This window comes from Homalodisca vitripennis, chromosome 7 (assembly GCF_021130785.1).
Source record: "Homalodisca vitripennis isolate AUS2020 chromosome 7, UT_GWSS_2.1, whole genome shotgun sequence".
Lineage (NCBI taxonomy): Eukaryota > Metazoa > Arthropoda > Insecta > Hemiptera > Cicadellidae > Homalodisca > Homalodisca vitripennis.
This window is the reverse complement of record NC_060213.1, coordinates 98,082,233-98,099,935: the sequence shown is the minus strand read 5'-3', so window position 1 is coordinate 98,099,935 and position 17,703 is coordinate 98,082,233. Positions and strand designations below refer to the sequence as shown.

The window sequence follows — 17,703 nt, the reverse complement described above, 5'->3', positions numbered from 1 at the left end:
TCCTCTTGATGAGAATTCCAAAAAATATACGGCTTTTGTCACAAGCACAGGTTGTTACGAGTATAACTATCTGCCCTTCGGCTTAGCTTCCGGTGGCATGGTTTTGGCAAAATCTACTTGGACAAAGTTCTTTGGAGATATAAAATTCAAATTCCTTTTTGTTTATTTTGATGACCTAGTTGTCTTCAGTAACAGTTTCAAACGAGCATGTACAGCATCTTAAAATAGTTTTAGACAGGCTTAGAGATGCTGGTCTGACGGTTAGTCCTGAAAAAAATGGTTTTGGTGGGCATCCTCCTAGAATCGAATTCCTGGGTCACCATATTTCATAATGGTAAAATCAGTTCTAAATCCTGACAGGAAGTAAACCTATCGACTCCTACCCAACACCAAAGAATTTAAAAACAACTGTCTAGGTTTCTGGGAATGTGCTCATATTACTCGAGATTCATTAAAAGCTTTTTCTCAGATTTTCGGAACCTTTAAATTCTTTAAAAAAGGAAGGGCGTTTCCATACTTATGGGGACCTTCTCAGGAGGAGGCATTCAGAACACTTAAAAGCAATTTTAGTATCTTCACCTGTTTTGAGGCTACCCGACTTCGAAAAACCCTTCACGTTGCAGACCGATGCCTCTGGCACGGCTGTGGGTGCGGTCTTGTCCCAGGAAACTTTGGATGGCAGCCTAGCACCTGTTGCTTACGCCAGTCGTGCCCTGAACCCCCATGAAAAGAAACTACTCAACCTTTGAACTGGAGGCTCTCGCTGTTGTGTTTGCTTTGGAAAAGTTCAGAACTTACTTAGAGCATAGAGAATTTTCTCTTTTTGTGGATAAATAGTGCTCTTTCCTGGTTTGCTGAACCACCCCAGGCAAATTGGAAAAATAGCACGATGGATTGCCTTAATAAACACATTTAAATTTCAAGTCAGTCACATTAAGGGCAAAGAGAACGTTGTTGCAGACTGCCTCTCTCGTTTGTACGAGGAAGACTCCACAACTCCCCAACAAGATGACACAAGTTCAACACCTTCAACAAACAAACCCAGAAATCCTACCTCAAAATGTTTAGTTCTTTTCTCTCTACCAGAAGCCTTCCAAGACATAACAGAACATCAAGCCCTAGACCCAGAATTAAAAAATATAATTAAGTCAATTAAAGTCTGGACAACACCCTCCAAACTATGAAATAATTGATAATGTCTTAGTCTATAAAACCCCTTCCCAGAGCAGACCGCGTGTTGTTGTTTCCCCAAAAAACTACACCACATGCTATTTGCCATGTATCACACGTCCCCAGTTTGGAGCACATTTGGGAATCTCCAAAACACTAAATCGGTTAAAAAGAACATTTTACAGTTCTGATCTTACTACAACAATAACTAACATGGTTAAATCATGCTTGCAGTGCCAGCGCTGTAAGCAAGCCCCAAACACAAAATATGGTTATCTATCGTCTGATTTAGCACAAAGACCTTTTGAAAAGATCATGATCGACTATGTTGGTCCTCTCCCTAGAACTAAAACGTGGTCACCAGTGGCTACTAACCATTGTAGACGCATTTAGCAAATATTCAGTCATGATCCCTACTAAGAATTCAACAGCTCTAACTACAGTAAATGCCCTTAAACGAGGCCTAATTTTTCCTACTTTGGGTTTCCCCAGTCTATTGTATCTGATTCTGGCAGTTGTTTCAAATCTCATCAGTTCAAAAACATGTGCGATGAGCTCGGGATTAAACACATTAGGACTTCTCCTTATTACCCGAAAAGTTCGCACGCTGAACGTGTGAACAAAAACATTCGGAGTTGCCTTGCGAATTTTCTCACCACAAAGACAATACTCAGTGGGATGAAAACCTACATTATTTTCAAACCGCCTTTAATTCTTCTAAACACGAGAGCACTGGCACTTCACCCTCTGAAATATTTTTGGGATACACTATCCGCACTCCTTTGGAAAATAAATGGAATCTTGACCCAACTTCTAGAACCTAATTCTGAACCAAGAAACATGGAACAGAGATGGGAGTAAAGCTCTAGACAATTCTGATTCCGTGCTAAGGATAAAGTATCCAAACAGTATAATAAAGGTCGAGCACAGGTTTAGTTATGTATCGACTATTTAACCTGAGTAATGCACCCAAACACATCTCAGCCAAGTTGCAGCCTATGTTGGTCTAAACCTTTGGAAATTGAGACCCTTTACTTCCCCTGTAACAGTTGCCTTGCGTGACCCAAAAACCAAGAAATTTGTGAGGTCATGCACATGTATCCCATATTAAAAAGTGCATTCTCCCAACTCCACGACAATGATCTGCCACTAGATATTTCCTCCTATTCCGAAAAAAGCCATTGTGATATTAGGTTTAATTTGAGTTTATTTTTCATTCTTCTTTCATTTTACACCTTACAAATAACATTTCCTTTTCTTTTTATTCTACTCTTCTTTGGGACCCTGCATTGGTGGCTCTGCCTGAACGCTGAGGGTGGATTTGGACTAAGGAGTTTCACCTGCGTGTGCTCTCCTCTTGCTACCTGGTGTTGGGTTTGGCAATTCTGATGTTTGGTCCAAAACTGTCTACTATACACTTACACGGGGATGGGTGGTTATGAGATCTGCCGTTTAGATTTTGTTTGTTTGAAGTATTTACAGCTTCCATGATTTAGCATTTATTTATATATTTTTTCTGTAATCAATATTGGGAGCAGCGACAGTCTCATTGCCTCCTATGCGCAACCCCAAACACACTTCATTTAACACATCTTTAACTATCTCTATCCTATTAATTAATTTTTTTTTTTGTTAAGTTATAACTTAAGGCATTTAGGGATAGAGAATAATTTGTATCGATAAATGCTTTAGAACCGACATTATTGAGCATTTCCCTTATAGTCGACTTTTCAACAAAGTTTTCTCCTATATACAACTAGGCTAAAGCTATAGCGAAGCACTCACGCCAGTTTAGTCAAATCGTTATTTATTGCTATAAATGTTTTATCTCTGTGTAATTTAGTGTTCGTGTATGGTTTTTTCGTGATAGATATTACTTTGTATTTTCGAGCATGCGTGTTACGACCTTATAATGGTCAGTTATATGTATATTTATTTGTATGTGTTAGTTATACAGAGTGGTTATCCTATCCACATATTAATGGTTATTACCAATCATTTCCTGGCCTACTAACTCTGAGCCAACAGGAGTTTTTTTTTTCTCTTGAGTTTGTTTGGCCCATTCCTTCTCGATCTGAACACTCCATTTAGGGTATACTACTCGCCCATATGTCACCAAACAATCTTGAAAAACTAATAGGGTAGATAAGTTTAAAGAACTTGTTAGCAGAACCAATTCTCTCTCTTTCCTTGCCTCTTATGACTGTAGTCACTGGGAGACCTCATCATTTAGATTTGGATTTATTTTTCCAATGGCCATTTCATCTTTTCACCACCTTTCCTGTATTTCAAATATTGAAAGAATATGAACAAAACTATTAATTGTATATGTTCTTCCAGAGAGGTCATGGGGACCTTTTCACTCCCTTCTCATCCTGCGTCCGGTAGATTGGCTTGTTGGCAGCAGGCTTGTCTCCCGCTGCGGGAGGGGGGGAGGGAAGTAAGGGGAACAGGACTAGGATTATGGCCAGCTACGATGGAAGAAATATTCTATGAGTTACACAAGAATAAAATTTCCTTAAACTTCTCCTTTCCTACTTGGCCTATTCTTGGAGGGAAATCTGAGTCTGATGATGGGGCTGAATGAAGGTCGTGATTCTCAGTCAAACACGGTTTCCAGAATACTGATTCCTTTTACCTAGACTATCTTCTATAATTTAATTAAACTTTTTAAAGAAGCCCAACCTTAACCTTGGAAGAGTTAGAAGTATTTAGCAGGTATGTAACATATTGGTGATAGATAGATCTTAGTTGCTTTCCACTTATGGGTTGAATTTGTCTGTGGTTGAGGAGAACTGGAGCTGTTCAGCGAGAATGGGCGCGGTTTCTGCACCGCCTTTCTGCATGGTAGTGTTATTTGAACATTTTAGTAAACTCTGCGTTCTAGTTTAAGAATTTTGGCTCAATTTAACCATAACTGGTTCACTTCCAGATAACTTTCCTCTCACCCATTCCACCACTCTTAATGGCTAAGCCTTCTAACTCCTCGGAGAAGGAGGGGAGGATGCGGCGAGTGCCGCTACAGTTTTGAATTTGGCGCGCGTTATCCGTCTGTTACCGCGAACGCTATAGCCAGCTGCGCCGACCTCTAGCCTTTAGCTCAAACAATAGGAGCCTCCTACCATCCGGAATTCTTCCGGACAGGTTCTGGTAGGATGGTTTCCTGCTAGGTTTTCAGGCTGTGTGACCGGAGGTTGTGCACACGGGCGGATTCGTTGTGCAGCTTTCGAGCAGGGTGGACCGGGAGAAGTTAGCGTGGTGGTCTAGTTTTTTAGTAGTATTTTGTTAGGGAAACCTTTCGGAAACTATACCCAAATTATTAGTATTTATTTAGTCATCAAAGCTGGTTAGGTTTTCGAATAGACGGAATCTAGTGGCGGATCCACGGATTATTCCTCTATAAGGTCCCACCTTCCGGTCGCAACGCCACGAGGTCGCAAAGTGTCCAAGCTCTACTCATGGAAGACTTTCTCAAGAAAACTTAAATTATCTGAAGCACCTATTGGCTGTGGAGTCATGGGACAATGTATACAACTCCCCAGATGCAGACCAAGCCTACAACTTGTTTATTGGGAAAACTACTACAGCGCTCAATACAGCCTGCCCCCTGAAAAAATCCAGACCAAAGAGAAAAGTCAAATCAGCTCTAATGAAGAATGATGATGTCTGCCACCTTAAGAAAGAGTACCTGCAGGCACTCAGTAATCAGATACTCCGAGGAGGAGAAGAGGACAAAGCACTTACAGCAGCAAAGAAAAAAGACTACGACTTAAAACTAAAACAACTTAAACAGCAAGACACCACTACATTTTTATTCAAAATGCTGAAAACAAACAAAAAGCACTATGGAAAGTAGTTAACCGTGAAAGACAGCAGAACAACAAAATAGCTCAACCCATAAAACTAATGGACGGGACACTAATTAAAAAACCCCATCAAGTGGCTCACAAACTCAATCACTACTTCACAACAGTAGCAGATAAGACTCTGGGAGATTCTAATCAAGCTCATGCACACAACGGCCCCTTGAACCAAACGGGAGACGAACCCTCCGAACTTATCCTACAGCCCACAAACTACCAGGAAGTGGAAAATATCATTTCCTGCCTGAAATCTAAAACATCCGCAGGATCTGAAATATCCCCCATCATCCTCAAACACTGTAAGGAAGAACTGACATCTCCTCTAACATACATAATAAATAAATCCTTTTCCCAAGGTATCTTTCCACAAACCCTTGAACTGGCAAAAGTGTACCCAAAAGCTTCAGAAAGAACCATCGGACCAAATTAGCAATTACAGACCAATATCCTTGCTCTCAACAATATCAAAGGTGATCGAGAAAGTCATGCTAAACCAACTGATGAAACACCTGACTGACCACAACATTATTACCAGCCAGCAGCACGGTTTCCTCAAGGGAAGATCCACAACCACTGCCCTAATCCAACTTGCCGAATTCATTATTGACCAGAGAGAAGAAGGAAAAGAGGTCACTAGCCTGCTCTTAGACCTCAGCAAGGCTTTTGATTGCCCTGGGTCACAACCTTCTTATACAAAAAGTAAGAGCCATGGTGTGTTAAAGGGATGGCAGGAAAATGGCTGGCAAGCTATTTAGAGGGACGATCACAAATGGTAGAAAATAACATACAAAAAGAAACAACACCATCTACAAAACAACTTCGACACCATTACCTCTAAATAGGAGTGTTCCAACAGGGTTCGGTTCTTGGTCCTGTACTTTTCATACTGTTCATACAGGAACATTGCGTCTTTAGTAAAAGATGTCAATTAAGCATAAAGGTTCAAAAAAGGTGATTTGTAATCCTTTTTGCGAATACTTAAAAATCGTCTTTACTAATTTTACTTAGTTCATGTTAGAAATCTCCATTTCCTTTATATAGTTTCAGAAATGAAACGTACTATGATCGGTCTAAAAATATAGCATAGAATATCACATTTATATTTATATAAAAATAGTACAATTACTTATAGCCAAATCATTTCAAACACACACAAAAATAGTGTTGATCAATGGTCCATTGTTAGAAACAGCTAACCTACAGAGTTTAATCTGAGGTCTTATTTAAATATAGTTAAGGCCTTGCTCTATAATAAATAAATATATTTAAATTGATTAGTGCAGTTTTAATTTGCTTACATCAACAATATTTTTAAATTACTGTGAGACCATTAAGTGTAAAAGTTATTACAAAATTTTAAGATTCAAAGCTTTTCCAATGCATAAAATTTATTTATTCTATGATATAATAAGAGTTGAGATTTAAAACCTCTCATAAATAGATGCTATCTCGAATAAATCAAATGATTGAATCGAAATGAAACTCTGCCATCCTAAAATGTATTACGTTTTTTAAATAGAAAATGACTAAAAAAGTCTTTTCTCTCAAATTACGATATAGAAAACAATATTCAGACATTAAAATAATTTGAGATACTACAACAAAATGCATAAATAAAAATAATCAATCTTATTCTTCATGAAACTCCTGAAAATCTAGCCGTATATTTCGATAACATATGATAAGTATGAAGTGTACTGCCCTTTTACAGAGAAGTCATAATTGTATACAAATGTACAATATTCTCTACTAAACTAATTTTGTTAATATTAGGATAGCACTATTTCTAAAAACATGTTCATATCGTTTACATATAGCTGTATTATATATCTTTGGAAAAATTTTGTATTGTGGACATAATCCCTAAAGTATTTAAAAAATACGACTTTCTATACATTTACTGGTTTTTAAAGTAGATTTTTTATTACAGACTACAATTTTGATAAAATAAAACCACAATCTATAAACAATGACTCGATTCATAACACCAGATATCACTCATAATTTTGGATTAATGCTATAAAAAGTTTTTATTAAATAAACCTTTATGCATAATTAAGACACATTAAATCCTGTCATAGGGAGATTTTCTATAATCAAGGTAAATACCACAGTCAAAATTTTATACTCATGAAAACTAAGCTAATAATAGAATTTAAACATCTATAATAAATATTATAAGGGGACTTTAGAACTTAATATACCGGTAAAAAGTTTTATAGTTAACTTATTTGCAGTAACTTTAACTGATATTTTGTTTTAAAACGATTTATGTATTAAATTTTTGAAATTATATCGTCTATAGGTTCAATTTGATTACTTTACGTATATGGTATTCTTTGATAGTGCAAATAAGCTTTGAGGACGCAATTTCGGTTTAAGGTCTATATTAAGTTTAAGTACATAAATAACACAAGGCGTAAATACAATTGACGCGTATCTCAACAGCTACTTGCGGATATAGCGCGAATAGCTGTTAGATAACCCTTTATTTTTTTTCTATAAGTAACATTAGGTTCCAGAATCTAAAACAATTAGTTAATAGTTTTAGGTGAGATGTAAATCTTTAAAATGTAGTGCCTAATTAAATTTATAGTGTTTAATAAGAAATATTTATGTTTTAAACACATACAAATATATTTGTCGACGGTTTCTCAAATAGTTATAACTAATTTATCAAAATACATAATAATATTAAGTATTCTCTCCTGTTTATCAATTCAAAGGTAAATAGTGGAACAAATAAAACAAAAAAAGTACAATTGACGATTTTTAAAAACTGATATTGAATATAGATACTTGGTTATAAAAATACGTGTTCTTAATATAAATATATTTTGCAGTTAGATTGAAAATTTTCAACATTTACCCGCATAAATAACGTTTAATTATGCACAACAATTGTTAATATAGTATTTAAACTAAAACATTATTTTTGAATATAAAAAATAAAAATAATTGTAAGAATATGATATAAAAATATGTTACGAGAACACAAATGTATTCAAGACTACTTTCTTTAAAAAAACATTGGAGATTAAAACACGATTCTTAGGTACTTAAACTGAATGCTTTAACCATTACAAATGAAATTATTATGTATTAATAATATACTTGTACTTACTGTATATTTGAGAAAGGTTTAAAATATTACGTTACGAAGTATTCTCTTAATGTTTGATAATACTTCCATTTAAAAAGAATTAAGTAAATAATATTTAAATGTCGTTACTTTGTTTGTCGTACTAAATTTAAATATTATACGTCGTTATTGGAGCAACGACAATCCTCACTGGATGAGGGAAAGCCATACCCAGAAACCTGAAAAAGTTAACGTGTGGGCTGGGATTGTTGGCAATCGTATTGTTGGACCTTTCATAACCAATGGAAATTTGAATGGGGTGACATATGAATTGAATGTTGAGAGAAAACCATTATACCGGCATTACGTGCTGTGTTGGGTCGAAGTTTATAACACAGTATGGTTTCAACAGGATGGTGCACCACCTCATTATGCTTTACAAGTACGAGCGCTGCTTGACAGAGAGTTTCGCTGGATTAGGACGTAGGAGAGCAATAGAGTGGCCACCTAGATCACCTGATCTAAGTTCTCTTGATTTCTTATTATGGGGTTATTTCAAACAAAGGGTATTTTTAACTAACCCTGCCAACACAGAAGAACTAATTCACCGCCATAACAGAGGAAACTCATCAAATACCTCCTGAGATGATTGAAAAAGTTATTGAAGGCTTCTACCACAGATTGGGCTATTGCCAAGAGAAACTTGGACAACATTTTGAACACTTTCTATAACTGTAAGTACTAAATTTGGTGGGGGGGGGGGGGGGTGGGGGGGGGGGGGGGTGGGGGGGGGGGGGGGTGGGGGGGGGGGGGGGTGGGGGGGGGGGGGGGTGGGGGGGGGGGGGGGTAAATTATAAAACTATACAAATTATTACACAATTGTAGTGGTACAAATGATATTAATATATCTGCAGCTAGCGATTATTTTGCTGAGCTGGAGGCTGCTCCTCAGGAATCAGTATTCTCCCTTGTCTCTCCAAATGCCTTGAAAGAGTGGTACATCAACAAATTTCATCTTATCTGAATACCTATACCATCTTGTCTAAATGGCAGTCTGGATTCAGGCCTAATCACAGCACCACCACAACCCTAATTAAAATTACTGATGATATCAGATTGGCAATGGACAAGAGACTAATCACCATTTTACTGCTTTTTGACTTTTCCAAAGCCTTTGACTGTGTTTATTACCCCCTTCTCCTCATCAAATTGAAGAAGTATGGTTTCTCCGATGGGTGTGTTAACTGGGTCAAATCGTATCTTACTGGGCGACAGCAATGTGTCAAAGAAGGGGAAACAATATCGGAATGGAAAACCGTAACACGGGGTGTGTTCCACAGGGCTCTGTTCTTGGGCCCCTATTGTTCTCACTTTACATTAATGACGTCACATCTATTATAAGGCACTCTAAGTTTCATCTTTATGCCGATGATTTACAAATTTTACGTACACTGTTCGCCTGATGAACTGAACACGTTTATGGTTTTGCTCAATCACGACATTGAATCAATTGCTTGTTGGACAAATAAACATGGGCTGAAATTAAATGAAGACAAAACGCAGGCAATGGTATTGGGAAACCCAAGACTAATCGACCGTTTGGACTTCAACGTTGCACCAAAACTGAAACTCAATAACCACGTACTAAATTTTCAAAACAAACTGAAAAACCTTGGTCTTACTATGAGCTCAAGTTCTTAAGTGGAGTGACCAGGTTACGGTAACGTGTAATAGAATATTTGCTGGCATTCACAGTTTTTAAAGCGTTTTGCTTTATATCTACCGTTCAGTGTCAAGGTTATGCTGGTTAAAACTCTCATACTGCCACACTTCAACTACTGTGACGCTGTGTGATCAGTGACATGACTGTTGAGCTTTCGGACAGGCTTCAACGTGCTCAAAACTATTGTATCAGATTTATTTTCAATCTCAGACGTTATGAGCATGTGACTCCATTTTTCAAACAGCTATCGCTTCTGAAACTTTAACAACTTCGCCAACTTCACATTCTTTCAACTCTACATTCAGTTATCAAAAACAAGTCACCTGTTTACCTGTCCGAACATTTCAAAATTTATTTCCGATATAAGTGAGCGACCTACGAGAAGGGGATCCACCTTACTGTACAATTCCTGTTCATCGATCGAAACTTCTTCAGTAAGTCGTTCACTGTTCAGGCATGTCGCCTCTGGAACTCTCTTCCTGATGATATACGTATTTATAGAGGGCCGAGCCTCGTTTTGGGGCAAAGGTCAAGGACTTGTTGCTGGCCGGTCTCTGTGGGGGGTGACGGGTGGCGGTGCTCGTGGCGTGCTCGTGGTCGGGCTGTGTGTTTGAGAGAATGAATGTAGTAATAACGAGAAATTCTTTAAAAAGTAATCTGTTAATTTAAGTTTTAATTTAACTTTGTTTGAATTTTTCTACATATTAAGCTGATAAAATTTTATTTTTAATTATTAAATAGTATGTATATATTTTGGTTAATTTTTAAGCATTTATTTTAATTTAAAATTTGTTATTAGTTAAGATCATTCACTGTACATATATCTGTATATTATGTGAGGTTGAGTGGTAGTAGAGAGGGCTAAATAGCCTAACTCCGCCTCTTAAATAAAGGCATATTTCATTTCATTTCATATTTCATATTAACAGACAATAATAAAAACACTGAAATGAAAAATTAAATTAGTACAATAATTAACAATTACTATAATAATAAATTAACATTTGAAATAATTCCTTGTAACATTACAAAACCAAAAATTATGTCTTATTTCACATTAATTTTTCGTAAGACACTGTTGAAAGCTTAGAAACTGTAGAATACTTATAGAAGAGTTGAGTGTACAAAAAAGTTGCTCTGTCCGCAGAAAGTCACCACAACTGCGATACTGTGTTACCAACTTCACGGAGGCAATTGAACCATGCCTAAGTCCCGAGGAACGTTACATGAAGCAAACTATCCTCAACATAACGGATGCACTTATCAGGTTTATCTGTTTCAAGGAAGGAGAGCGAATCGCTTGTGAGTTAGAAACCAATTTAATTGGGTTTTGCATTTAGTTGTTGTAGTTATATTTTCAAAAAAAAAATTGTAAAGAGAAATCTGTAGTCTAATATTTGTTTCGTTATGAATGATTAGTGGTTTATTTTTAACAAAGTACATGATGTTATTATTTGTACGTTATACAAGTAATATATATTTTTGTTAATTTTTTAAGAGGAATAAATATATAACTACATCTTACTACAGTGTTCCAATTAAAAGTTATGGAGTAGTATTGATACAAAAACATCCTTGGAACAAGATTTTTTGTATTGTTTGTGACTCAAAAAAATCAAGTTGGAGAGAAAAACTCAGATTGAGGTCATAAAACCAATTAATTGCAGTTTATAATGAGGTAAAAAACTGCATATGGTGATAAAGCTATGAATCATACAAGGGTGTTCAAGTGTTGTTCCGAGTTCATAAACAGTCGTACATTTGTGCATGATGATCAGAGAAGTGTAAAACATTTAATTGTGACTGAAATTCTGGAAAAAAATTGATAATATGCTCTGTAACGATCGCAAATTGACTGTGGATTTACTTTCTGCTATATTTCTGAAAATCTCCAGATCTCTGCTACACGAAACTATCATAAATACCCCCAGATATCGGGAACTGTCTGCGAGGTGGGTCCCAACACAAGTTGATCAAGCGGAGGACGGGCAATACTTTTTGAGACGCTATAAACTCCATCCAGATAGATTTCTCCGCTCTATCATTAAGAAGAACATTTCCTCGTCATGCAAAAATCATTTCACATAAAGTCTGTCTTAGAGCATGCTTAATAGTGCTTCGTACCTGTAGTTCTAAACCCTTTGACTAGTAACCACACACCTTATGAGACAGCACACTTGTGGCACCAACTGTAACCTGGTTTGCTGTGCAGGACCTCCTACATCACTGAACAATAATTTTTTGTATTTTTTGGAGAGTCATAATTGTTTAACTGAATGTATGTGCTATCTAGCAGAGAATGATAGAAACACTCTCATGTAGTTTCCGTTGTACCTCATAGAGTGCAGTGGCATATGTCCTCAGTTTCATTTTAATTGTAATTTCTAATCATTCACTGTGGGTTGTCAGAACAGTAAAATAGTAAATACTTTCTGTATATAATTGTAGTCATGGTCTGAAGCTCTTCTCCCTGGACTAGTAGGCTAGTAGTGATGTGATTTGGATTTAGTTCCTGCTACTCACGTTTATTACAACCTGGTGTACTTATAAGAGAATTTCTTGTTTTTATTAAACTGCTGTGACAGGTCAAATTACGACATTTGAATATTCACGGGGAATTGGCAGACTGTGACGTCAGTGAATCGGCAGACTGTGACGTCAGTGAATCACACGTTGTCGGAATTGAGATTTATTTAATTAATAACGGAGAAATATATTAAACTTTATACGGGAATAAATTTAATTAATTAAAATGAGTTATACATAACCAAAATTCGTGTTTTACAAAAGTACTAAATAAAATTACGCAGAAAAGCCAATTGTGGGATAAAATGACCTGCGTATTGATGACGTCAGAAAGCACATGTTGCTAAAAATTTAAATAAAAAAGCTTTAGAAAAATAATAAAAGAAAATAGAAAGACTTAAATTGATCAATTATAGTGAACGTGATAAATTTCGACAATTATAAGAAAAGAATCAAATTATATTCAATCGTGAAGACGCTGATTTGAACGGGAGAGGGGATGAACATTGTGTGAACCGGTATGCGTAGTTTTATAGGGAGAATCCTTCTTCTCTGTCTGGACTTGAAGCAGTAAGGACGTCTACTCATATAGATCGTCCTAGTACAGTAGTGATGAAATTTGAAACTGTACAATAGTGCATTGAAGTTGTAATTAGGGATGGGATGTTGTGTTAGTGAACAAAAATCAAAGCAAAGTGAGTAGAATTAGACAGTATAATATAAAATAAATTGACGTCAAAGTCATTTGCTTTGTCTTTCATTGAGTATCCCATCTACAAAGAAATGTGGTAAGTAAGATAATAAGCTTTAAATTAAAGAATATTACTTTCAAAACTTATTTGATTCAAAGTGATTGATAAGAACAGTAAATATTTTGTGAACTTTATTATGATATAAACAATCATATTTATCAGAACTTTCAATAGAGTAATATTAAGTTTGAACCATTATTCAACCTACTTAAAAAACCTGAGATAATATAGACCCAGTGCTAGTGATATATATAACGTGTAGCCTACTTTCATTAATACAAACTACACTTTCAACAACACCACAGACATTGAAGTTTGATCGTTATTTAAATATCAACTTGGAATAATATGAGTTAGCCAACACGAAGCAAGTCGCATAACCAATGAGGGGCAGCACACTTTGAATACCGATTGTGAGAAAATTGGGACAACAAACGGGGGCCTGGAACGTAGCAAAATCGCACAGCCAACTTGGGACCTGGAACGTAGCAGAATGGCACAGAAAAGTGGGGACCGTAGCACTGCTAGGAAGACCCACCTTAAATTAGTGATGGTTAGTTAATGTTGGAATTGACAGTATCAACCGGCAAATTATATCTTGTGTTTTACTCAATCTTCAAACACACCGTTCTAGCTGGCATAACCTCTATCTGTAACTTTTTGATCTGTCAGTGTTCATTGCGGAAGGAGGACCTGAGTGCCTGAAGGATAACCAGGATGAGATAATGCAATGCTTCAATTCTACCTTCTCCCACTACATGCCCAAGGAAGCAGCAGTGAAGCAGGAGGAGGCTCCACTATTCCAGCTGGGTGAGAAGGAATGCAGGTAAGTCATGAATACCAACTGTCAACGTTCAATAAATCCAATCAAGTCGCAGGTCAATCGGTTTATTTTATTGAATAGGTTTGTGTAAGCTTCTACATCATTTTCAAGCACTTTGTTTGAATAATCTCAAAATCTTGTATCTTTTCTAAATTTAAGAATTTTTTTAATCTGTACTGAATTATTTAAAAATGTTATTAATTCTGAAACTTGCATGTTTATTCTCTATATTGTTACCCATATTTAAACATTTTTTTAAAAACTGTTGTGTACTAATCATAATAAATATTAGCATCAAATTTCATGATCAAGAAATAGTTTTTTAAGAAATCAGAGCACAGTAAATATAGACAAAATATCTGCATCAAACTTTATTATAAATTTCACATAACAAGTTTTTTTTATCACTTCCATGTTAATTTATCGAGTTAGAGGGGAAAGTGAAAAAGTTTATGGTTGAGAGGAAGTGACTGTTTATGAATACGAAAATAACTTAATCTGTGTTTGTATCAATTAATACTGTACACCCAAGTAAAGACTGAAATGTAAATGTGGTTTCATATCGATAGTGTTTAAAGTACTTATCCAACTCTCCAACATGTACTTACATTGATTAAAACACTATTTATACAACTGATGGTAGCTTTCACATCATGTTCCAGAGACATATCGAAGCTGCAGCAATGTGTTGTTGAACACCTGGAGAAATGTTCGGAGCCAACGCCGTCAAATATTGTGGACAGTCTGATTGCGTACGTGCGCAAAGACACACTCTGCCAGCAGTACGAGCCTAATCATGCGAGCTCATTCACTGTCAACAGTGTTGCTCTAGCGTTGAGCGGATTCCTCGTGTTTATTAACAGATTCCATTAGCAGGCGTAGTACAAGTCGTTAGTTGTACATAACGATTAAGTTGCTCAGAATTTAAATGTTAATGTCATTTGTTGTCAGCCATTTAAGTTCCAGCCAACTTACAAAGTGATAAAAAAATCATTCTTATCAGTTGGAAGGTTAGTTTTAAGGGAAATCGATACACATTCAAAATAGTTTTAGTTGTCTTTTAAAGTTTGGGTTTCAAAAATCCTTGATGTAAAAGTTCATCACGTTGTGTAACTGGTTAGGGAGAATAGCATATATAATTGTGTAAGAGATACAGTAGAGTGTCTGTAATTCAAGCTTCTGGACATGATCAGTGATAATATTTACATGGCTCGACGTGAAAAAAACACTCTAACCCTGAAACTAATGGCAAAATTTCTCTCAGTGGCTTTTGAGATAATTGTATGTTATATAATTTTTTATATTTTTATGAGATGTACAGTATATAACAAATAGCCTGTATCATATTACATATAAATTCATTCAGAAAGCTTCAAGAAAACATTTTTCATTTAAGAAATTTAATTTTTTGTACTTCCTGCAATATTCTGCATTGTATTCTTTTGGTGGAAGTGGAAAAATTTTAAATTGAATTTAAAATCATCAAAATTTTGTTTGTAGCATAATAGGTGAGCCAACATATATAATTTTATAAGCTACAAATGTTAGTGTATTGCATATGGTAAATAGAAAAATTACACGTACAAATAATCAAAATTGCAACTTACCGTAGAAGTAAAACTTCAAGTTCCATTTTGGTTGTTCTCTCACATTAATAATTCAATTGTTGTAATAGTAAAAACACTCTTGGATTGAGGTGAATTGCACAAAATTATTTACTGAATTCTGCTGTAGTCTACAACTGAATGGGCATTGATGGTTAGGATAGCACCAAAGTCCTTGGCTCACGTTATTTGGGTACCATACCAAAAGTAAAACTGGCCAAGGTGCCTCGTTTTTAATTCCCTGATCATGTTTCACTCTCAGTCATAGTATCAGCTGAGATAAATAATAAATGTTTATTATTTATCATAATTTACGTTTCTTACAGTTTTCATAATCAAACTATTGTTAATGTGTTTTATTTACGTTGCCATAACTATTCATATTTTTATTTAATGTATTTTAAACCATGTGCGATCCCAGTAAGCTTGGATTAGCAAGACCCCACTATAGCTCCGTTTATATCTGCTTTTTATTGGTCTGCATAGTTCACTCAATACACAGTCAACTTGGTTTGTAAAAAAGTCGAACAAATTGTATATTGTAAATCAATGTCGAACAAAAATGTCCTTACGTAAATTCAATAATTGATTTCAAAATAATGAATTTAAAAACTGAAGCAGTATATTTTTGTATAGGGTGTAATTTTGTTTAACCAGTTGGTACCAAAGCGAAACCAAATAATTTTTCTTGGTACAGCCTCCATATTAAAATAAAAAATCAATGCCTAAACTTCTTTTAGTGTTTTATATTATATTTTTATATCTTTAATTTAAAGTTATTATATTTTATACATGTATATTTTTTTATTTATAATATACAATTATAATTCCTTTTGCTTATAGTGGTGTAAGTTTTTATAGAGGTACAAGTTATTTATTCAAAATTTGTATCTTTAAAAGACACTGTCCATGAGTAATGTTGTCATTACAGACAACATTATTTATATTTGTCCATTGTTGTATTTTTAATGGAAAGAAAGACAAGTGTGATATGGCTATGTTACCTTTAGTTGGGTCCGGGATGAGATGTCGTATATTTAGATTATTTTTAAAATCGTTTTAGTTTAGTAAATATAGCTATATTAATTAATTACATTTTTATATTTGTACACTCAATTGTATATTTTTGTACCTTTACCTTAGGATACAGATTTGCAATAGAGTTAAAGTTCATTTCATTTACTCCTGGATCTCTTGTGTACTACCTGTGAATATCGCTGTATTCAGACTATACCAATTGTTTGTCAATAATGTGTTTCACTGTCATTGCAGCTTCATCAGATTTTGACTTAATTTGTCATCAAGTCAAAAACTAACGCTTACCATACAAACATACAAAATATTTCATATTTATATTAGTATTTATAGACAAGTTCACCAGTAAGATCAGCTCATTTTATACGTCTTCATTTATTTCCAACGGATCAAAACTATTACAACTAATTAATAAATAAGTTAAAATTAGTAAATAAATGAGTGACAAGTAATAGTAACAAGAGTAAAATAAACAAATAGATATCAACATCCTTGTGCAGTACTTCATTGCAATGTGAGAAAAGCTCTTTTGAAGGACACCAGGGAGCCACAGAAAAAGTGGTCCGGTAATATGTAACCTTGTCTCTGAAGTCTTATCATTGAACTGTTGGTTGCATAGGAAGTGGATACAGCTGTTCTTGCAAAGAGGATCCTTAATCTTGTGCCCAAAACACTTTTAAAATTAATCATGGATTCCATTTACAAGCTTCTTCATTGGCCCACATCGGTGCGTTTCTCTCTGCCAGCCACGACTGATAAGTGGTTGCATTACACATGAACCCTTATTCAGGTAATGTCTACTCTTGGTGCTGTACAGTCGCTGTATGCACACAGAGGCTTGGCTATTCACTAAACTATTTAAATATTATGTGGATGGTCCAGCCTTAGATTTCATAACTCTCTAACACAAATATTTTGTATTTATTAAATATATTAAAATCCCCTGTTTCAATAAAGTTTAAAAATTAACTACAAGAATATCACGTAAATTACTTGGACCTGACTAAAGTAACAATATTTTCGATGGGGAAAGTCCAATCCAGTCAAATTGTTTATACAACCTTATACCTAAAATTCACAGCATTTAATTAATTTATATACAGAATTAAGGTACTTTCTGATGAA

General features: G+C 35.2%; 1 protein-coding gene across 1 annotated transcript; it reads left to right on the top strand.

The window, feature by feature from the left end:
- The first annotated feature begins 5,518 nt into the window (after window positions 1-5,518).
- Window positions 5,519-16,725, top strand: LOC124366814. The gene is made up of 5 exons (XM_046823416.1): window positions 5,519-5,709; window positions 8,528-8,681; window positions 10,924-11,140; window positions 13,789-13,942; window positions 14,602-16,725. The coding sequence occupies exons 1-5, from the start codon at window positions 5,519-5,521 to the stop codon at window positions 14,810-14,812; spliced, it is 927 nt and encodes a 308-aa protein (XP_046679372.1). The 3' UTR covers window positions 14,813-16,725.
- Window positions 16,726-17,703: the final 978 nt, after the last annotated feature.

Coding starts and splice junctions, on each gene's coding strand:
- LOC124366814 (XM_046823416.1), top strand. CDS start 5,519: ATGCTAAACCAACTGATGAAACACCTGACTGACCACAACATTATTACC. Junction 11,141..13,788: donor GGAAGGAGAGCGAATCGCTT/GTGAGTTAGAAA, acceptor TTGATCTGTCAG/TGTTCATTGCGGAAGGAGGA. Junction 13,943..14,601: donor CTGGGTGAGAAGGAATGCAG/GTAAGTCATGAA, acceptor ATCATGTTCCAG/AGACATATCGAAGCTGCAGC.